This window comes from Pan paniscus, chromosome X (genome assembly GCF_029289425.2).
Source record: "Pan paniscus chromosome X, NHGRI_mPanPan1-v2.0_pri, whole genome shotgun sequence".
NCBI classification, from domain to species: Eukaryota; Metazoa; Chordata; class Mammalia; order Primates; family Hominidae; genus Pan; species Pan paniscus.
Genome location: NC_073272.2, coordinates 118,290,412 through 118,297,804, shown reverse-complemented (window position 1 = coordinate 118,297,804; position 7,393 = coordinate 118,290,412). Strand labels below are relative to the sequence as shown.

At 41.9% G+C, this 7,393-nt stretch overlaps 1 protein-coding gene across 1 annotated transcript; it reads right to left on the bottom strand.

Moving 5' to 3' along the window:
- Positions 1 to 509: 509 nt before the first annotated feature.
- Positions 510 to 1,172, bottom strand: LOC100967405 (protein cordon-bleu-like). Its single transcript, XM_063601567.1, has one exon. It carries the CDS (start codon positions 1,163 to 1,165, stop codon positions 653 to 655), a length of 513 nt encoding a protein of 170 aa, XP_063457637.1. The 5' UTR covers positions 1,166 to 1,172; the 3' UTR covers positions 510 to 652.
- Between the last annotated feature and the right edge of the window lie 6,221 nt (positions 1,173 to 7,393).

The window sequence follows — 7,393 nt, the reverse complement described above, 5'->3', positions numbered from 1 at the left end:
TTTTTTTTTTGAGACGGAGTCTTGCTCTTGTTGCCCAGGCTGGAGTGCAGTGGCACAATCTCGGCTCACTGCAGCCTCTGCCTCTTAGGTTCAAGTGATTCTCCTGCCTCAGCCTCCCGAGTGGCTGGGACTACAGGCCTGCACCACCATGCCTGGCTAATTTTGTATTTTTAGTAGAGACGAGTTTTCACCATGTTAGCCATGGTTGGTCTTGAACTCCTGATCTCAGGTGATCCTCCTGCCTCAGCCTCCCAAAGTGCTGGGATTACAGGCATGAGGCACTATGTCCAGCCCTTTCCAATGCCTTGTCTTTCACAGGTGGCCCTGAACCTGGAGGAGGAGGGGCTCAGCGTTTCTTCATCTCTGACTTCACAGACGCCCCTGAGATGCTGCCCAGCAAGAGGGATGGACCCAGTGTAATGGAAGGTCAGTGCATGGATGGAGAGTTGGGTGTTGTTAAACAGCCATTCAAACCCCTTCCCGGGGGCAGCCGGGAGGTGCCCTCATCGCTGTCTGCACCCGACAGCACGAGCTGCTCAGCCTTACTATTGCTTCTTTTATTAACTTTGAAAAATCCCAGAAATTTTTTCTTCTCTTTATCTGTCTCATCATTGCCAAGCGATGATTTTCTAAAGGTTTCTCTTCTGTTGTCTCACGAGTAGAGCTCCTTTATCCCAAGCTCATTCAGGGACTTGGACAACTCCAGCTCCTCCCTGGCAATGTTGTCCCTGAGGAGAACCATGTGCTCTGGGCTGACCTCACACTTTGCACAAATGGCTGGGAGAATATTCTGGAGAGGAACCTCAGGGCTCACATGCACAACAGCTTTTTGTGTCTGCAAGTAATTCACGACCAAACACACAGATTTCTCAGGCACCTTAGGGGGAACAGGCTTAATTTTTTCTTCAGGAAATTTTTCTTTCAGAAACACAGTATGCACATTCAGGGTCCCAATCAAAGTATTTGGCTTAAAACTCAAAGGTTGTTGGGTTTCTGAAGACCAAATTTCAAGGGCATGGTGGGATGGATTCAGGTGGTTCTGAAGGCAAAGTTCAACTAGTAGGTCCATCATTGCATGGCTCCCATTGAGCACGCTCCTCTTCTCCAGCTCGCTGGGCAGGACCATGGTGACGTCCATGATGGTGGCCCTTAGCACCTCCTTCATGAGGACCAGGTTCTGCTGCAACCTGAGGGCCCCGTCGTTGGGGTCTTCTGGTGGCTGTGCATGTGCAGAGTGGCAGCCTTTCCAGGAGGTGGGGTAGCACGGGCCTTCATCTTCCTCCTCTCCTCCCAGGCACACCTGGGGTCTCAAGAGCCCCCATCGGCATACACTCAGCTCTCCATGACGTGAGGTGGGTGCCTGCAGTCACACCAGCTGCTCTTTTAGGCCCAGAGGGAGGATTACATGGGATAAAGTGTGCACATTTCTTTTGGTGGTGCCTGGCTCTGGTAAACAATCGATCCACGTAACTCTTACTATTCAGACTTGTTCACTTGCTTTTGGTGTGTAGTTCCCTGCACAACTATGCAGCTAGAGTCCTGGTCCCTTGAAAAGAACTCAAAGCAGAAACAAGAGCCAAACACCCGTCATTGCGCTCTGGCAGGTATACATGTCACCTGAGCTGGGCCAAGGTGGTGCAGGGCGGCAGGTTGTGGGGCTGTTTTTGGGAGCGGGAGAGTCATGCATCCAAAGTCCTCTTCTCCAGACAGTGTGCTGCAGTACCCATGATTGATTTTCAAGATAAACCTTTGCGGAAAAACAGTCCCAAGGAAAAGGGACAAAGCACATTGTGGTTTTGACAGGAAGATGGGAAGAAATACTCTTGGAAGCTGTTTCTGAGTTGGATAGATCTAAGTGCTCGGAGGATGATGATGAAGAAATTAATAAAAGGAAATACTACATATTGAGCATCTACTATGTGTCAGATATTTTCATATATCCTCACAACAAACTCCGGGAAGCAGGTAATATTATCCTCATTTTTCCTGGTAACATTCTCCTCATTTTTCCTGGCAATATTCTGAGAATTAGCTAGATGAAGTAATTTGCTTGTACCGCTAGTAAGTGACAACTGAACCCATGTCATTAAGATTCTAAGGCCTGTCACCATACTTCCTTGATAATGGAACTACCTGAATAAATGTATCAAGCAGGTTCTAATCAGAAGAAAGAAATCACATGAGCTATTTGGTCAAAGACAATTTAATATAAATAATTATTAACTAGGTTTATAGTTGTTAACTAAGCAGCTTAAAGGGTAAAAAGATAACTTTTTACCCAGCACAGATAAGACTGTGCTGTCCAATACAATAGCTACATGCAGCATTTGAGTGCTTGAAATACAGCTAGTACAACTGATGAACTGAATTTTAATTTTTATTTAATTTTAATTCATTTAAATTTATATTTAGAAACCATTAGTTGGTACTTCCACTTCTAGCCAGTATGAAATAATAGAGACTGAATTTACCCTCACATTTGAAACTACTGAATATTGGATCAAATATGTGAAATGGTTTCCAACACGCTGGACAGCAGACAAGAAGAGCAGTGATTCCCTGAGAGAAGAGAAATAAGTGAGGTGAGCTCTAGGATTGTCCCAGATTACTGACTGAAGAGAGTTTCCTGGCTGTGGCACAGGGAAGGTGAGGTAGAGCCAGGAGGACTCCCTGAGTTGAAGAGACAGGACTGAGAGTTCAGGGAGCTCAAAGCAGCTAGACTGCAGGGAAGAATACCAGAAAGGAGAGAAGTACACAGAAGGAGAACTCTAGAGAGTTTTGGTGGGTCACCTTCAAGTACTGATAGGTGTGTACATGTGAGGGAACTACCAGAAGCCAAGGAAAGGACTATACAAGAGGACTAAAAGGAACAGTACCCCGCCCGGCGCCCTGGCTCATGCCTGTAATCTCAGCACTTTGGGAGCCCGAGGCGGGCAGATCACGAGGTCAGGAGATCGAGACCATCCTGGCTAACATGGTGAAACACCATCTCTTCTAAAAATACAAAAAATTAGCTGGGCATGGTGGCGGGTGCCTGTAGTCCCAGCTACTCGGGAGGCTGAGGCAGGAGAATGGCGTGAACCCGGGAGGCGGAGCTTGCACTGAGGCAACATCACACCACTGCACTCTTGCCTGGGCGACAGAGCAAGACTCCATCTAAAAAAAAAAAAAAAAAAAAAAAAAAAAAAGGAACAGTACCCAACATATACACAGAACCTGGAATACTGTCTGTCCCAAATAGGCAGACTGGAAAACCTCATAATTAATGGTAAATTGATAGATTATTCAGAAGGATCTTCCCTTGTAGTGGGAAATAATTAGCCCTAGAAAAAAACACTGCTGTGCTCCAACCTAACGGATCTTAAAAGAAAGACTGAAAAGGATAAAACTATGTTCAAGTAATTTTAAAAATCAATTAATTAAAATGGACCAGGAACTAACATAGATGTTAGAATCAGTAGACCAGGATATTTAAAGATTTATTGTAATTGTATTTTAAGTGGTAAAAAAGTTATGTAGAACCATGTAATATATTAAAAAGATGAAAATGAAACTTAGATATGAAAATTATAGTATCTGAGATAAAACACACTGATAGGATTAACAATAGATCAGACATTTCAGAAGGAAAGATAAATGAACTTGAAAACATGTCAATAGAAACTATCCAGTGAAAGAGAGAATAATAAAATAATTATTAAAAAATGAAAAGAAATTCAGTGAGCTATTGAACAACTTCAAGCAGCTTAATATATGTATAATTGTAATCCCCAGAGGAGAGGAGAAAAGGGAAGGGAAACAAAACAAATATGAAGAAATATTTGCCCATGTTTTCAAAATTTGATGAAAGCTATAAACCTACATATCACAGCAGCTCTATATCATGCCACTACACTCCAGCCTGGGTGACAGAGTGAGACCCTGTCAAAAAAGAAAGAAAAGAAAGAAAGAAAGAAAGAAAGAAAGAAAGAAAAAGAGAGAAAGAAAGAAAGAAAGAACAAAAGAAAGAAAGAGAGAGAGAAAGAAAAAAGAAAGAAAGAAAATAGAACGCTAGTTGTCAGGGCTAGGAGTAGAGGATAATGGGGAGCTGCTGTTTAATGGATATAGAATTCTAGTTTTGCAAAATAAGAGTAGTTCTGGAGATAACTGATAATGATGGCTGCACAACAATGTGAATGTGGTTAATGCCACTGAACTATACATTTAAAAATTATTAAGATGATAAATTTTGTGTTATGTGTAGTTTGCCACAATGTAAATTTTTTTTAAGGGTGAAATAAAGACTTTTTTTCTTTCTTTCTTTTTCTTTTTTTTTTTTTTGAGACGGAGTCTCTGTTGCCTAGGCTGGAGTACACTGGCATGATCTAGGCTCACTGCAACCTCCGCCTCCCGGATTCAAGTGATTCTTCTGCTTCAGCCTCGCGAGTAGCTGGCTCTACAGGTGCATGTCACCACACCCGCCTAATTTTGTATTTTTAGTAGAGACAGAGTTTCACCATATTGGCCAGGCTGGTCTCGAACTCCTGACCTCGTGATCCACCCGCCTTGGCCTCACAAAGTGTTGGGATTACAGGCGTGAGCCACTGCGCCCGGCCCAAAATAAAGACTTTTTTTTTTTTTGAGACGGAGTCTTGCTCTGTCACCCAGGCTGGAGTGCAGTGGCACCATCTCGGCTCACTGCAAGCTCCGCCTCCCAGGTTCACGCCATTCTCCTGCCTCAGCCTCCCGAGAAGCTGGGATACAGGCGCCCACCACCACGCCTGGCTAATTTTTTATATTTTTGGTAGAGACGGGGTTTCACCACGTTAGCCAGGATGGACTCAATCTCCTGACCTCGTGATCTGCCCGCCTCGGCCTCCCAAAGTGCTGGGATTACAGGCGTGAGCCACTGTGCCTGGCCAAAATAAAGACTTTTTAAGCATACAAAAGGTTTAAAAAGTCATCACCAACAGACCTGAATTATAGTAAATGCTGAAAGACATCCTTTTTTTTTTTTTTTTTTTTTTTTTAGACGGAGTTTCACTCTTGTTGCCCAGGCTGGAATGCAATGGTGCAATGTCAGCTTGCTGCAACCTTTGCTTCCTGGGTTCAAGCAATTCCCCTTTCTCAGCCTCCCAAGTAGCTGGGATTACAGGCAACTGCCACCATGCCCAGCTAATTTTTTTTTTTTTGTAGAGACGGGGTTTCACCATGTAGGCCAGGCTGGTCTTGAACTCCTGACCTCAGGTGATCCACCCACGTGGGCCTCCCAAAGTGCTGGGATTACAGGCATGAACCACCATGCCTGGCCTGAAAGACCAGGAAGAAGAGCAGCAGAAGAAATGACCCCAGATGAAAATATGGATCTATAGTAAAGCAATAAAGAACACTGGAAACAGAAACTTCATGAATAAATATATATGATATTTTTCTTATTTCATAAATATCTTTAAAAGATAATTGACTAAGCAAAAATAGTAACAATGCATTGTGGGCTTTATAATTTATGTGTAAGTAAAATATATGCAAACAACAGCATAAAGGCCAGGAGAGAGGAAATGTAGGTATACTATTGGAAGGCTCTTCTTATATTATTTGTGAAATGATATAATATAACTCAAAGGGAGACTACAATAATATATGTGTGTGTGTGTGTGTGTGTGTGTGTGTGTGTGTGTATGTAGCTTGAACCCAGGAGGTTGAGGCTACAGTGGGCCATGATCAGGCCACTGCACTACAACCTGAGGGACAGAACAAGACCCTGTCTCAAAAAAAAGAAAAAGACCATCAGACTGGATAATAAAAAAGCAAAAAAGCAAGACCTAAGTGTATGCTGTTCACAACAAACACACTTTAAATACACAAACCAGTGAAAAATAAAGTGATGGAGAAAGATATACCATGTGTAGTGGACTCAGTGGTGGCCCCAAAGATATGTCTATGTTCTAATCCCCAGAACCTGTAAATATTACCTTACGTGGCAAAATATGTGATTAACTTAAGGCTTTTGCGAAGAGCTTGTCCAGGTAGGCCCTAAATGCAATCACATGTATCCTTATAGGAGAGAAAGAGAGCTAATTTAGCTACACTAACACAGAGGAGAAGGCAATATGAACACGGAGCAGAGAAAGAGATAGAGCTGTAGCCACAAGCCAGCGAATACTGACAGACAGCAGAAGCTGGAAGAGGCAAAGAATATATTCTCCCTTAGACTCTATGATGGAAGTGTGGTCTTACCTATACCTTGATTTCAGACTTCTCACCTCCAGAACCGTGGGAGAATAAATGTTTTTTAAGCCACCAACATTTCAGTAATTTGTTATAGTAGCCATGAGAAACTAATAGATCTAGTTAATTAATGCTAACACCAGATGCAGGAAAGACAGATGGCTATAATAGTGACAAACAAGTAGATTTCAAAGCAGCAAATATCACAGTAGGATGATAATAATAAAGGGGTCAATTCATCAATAGTACATAACTGTCCTAAATGTTTGTGTACTTGACAAAGCTTCAAAATACATAAAGCAAAACGTGTATTCAAGTCATACAAAGGATGTATTCTGATGTCAATGGAATTAAATAATATTCTAAAAACAGAAAGCTGGAAAATACTCAAATTTATGTGGAAGCTAAATGGCATACTTATAAGTAAAACATGAATTCAAGAAAAAATCAAAAGTGGAATTGGAAGGCATATTTAACTGAATGAAAATGGAAATACAATATATCAAAATATGAGATACCATAAAGCACTATATAGTGGAAAATTTATAGCACTATATTCATATGTAAGAAAAGAAAAAAGATTTCAGATCATTGACATCTTTTCCACATTAATAAATTGAAAAAGTAGATCAAATTAAGCAAAAACTAAGAAGTAGAAATCAATAAAATAGAAAACAGAAAATCATTAGAGAAATTTAATGAAACCAAAAGCTGGTTCTCTCGGATAATAAGCAAAATTGATAAAACTCTGGCTATGTGGATCAGGACAAAGAGAAGACACAAATTACCAATGTCATAAATGAGATAAAAATATTAACACAGGGCTGGGCACGGTGGCTCATGCCTGTAATCCCAGCACTTTGGGAGGCCGAGGTGGGCGGATCACGAGGTCAGGAGATCAAGACCATCCTGGCCAACACGGTGAAACCCCGTCTCTACTAAAAATACAAAAAATTAGCCGGGTGTGGTGGTGGGCGCCTGTAGTCCCAGCTACTCGGGTGGCTGAGGCAGGAGAATGGCATGAACCCAGGAGGCGGAGCTTGTAGTGAGCTGAGATTGCGCCACTGCACTCCAGCCTGGGCGACAGTGCAAGACTCCATCTCAAAAAAAAAAAAAAAAAACTGTTAACACAGATTCTACAAATATTAAAAAGGTTAATAACGGAATATTATAAACACATTTATAG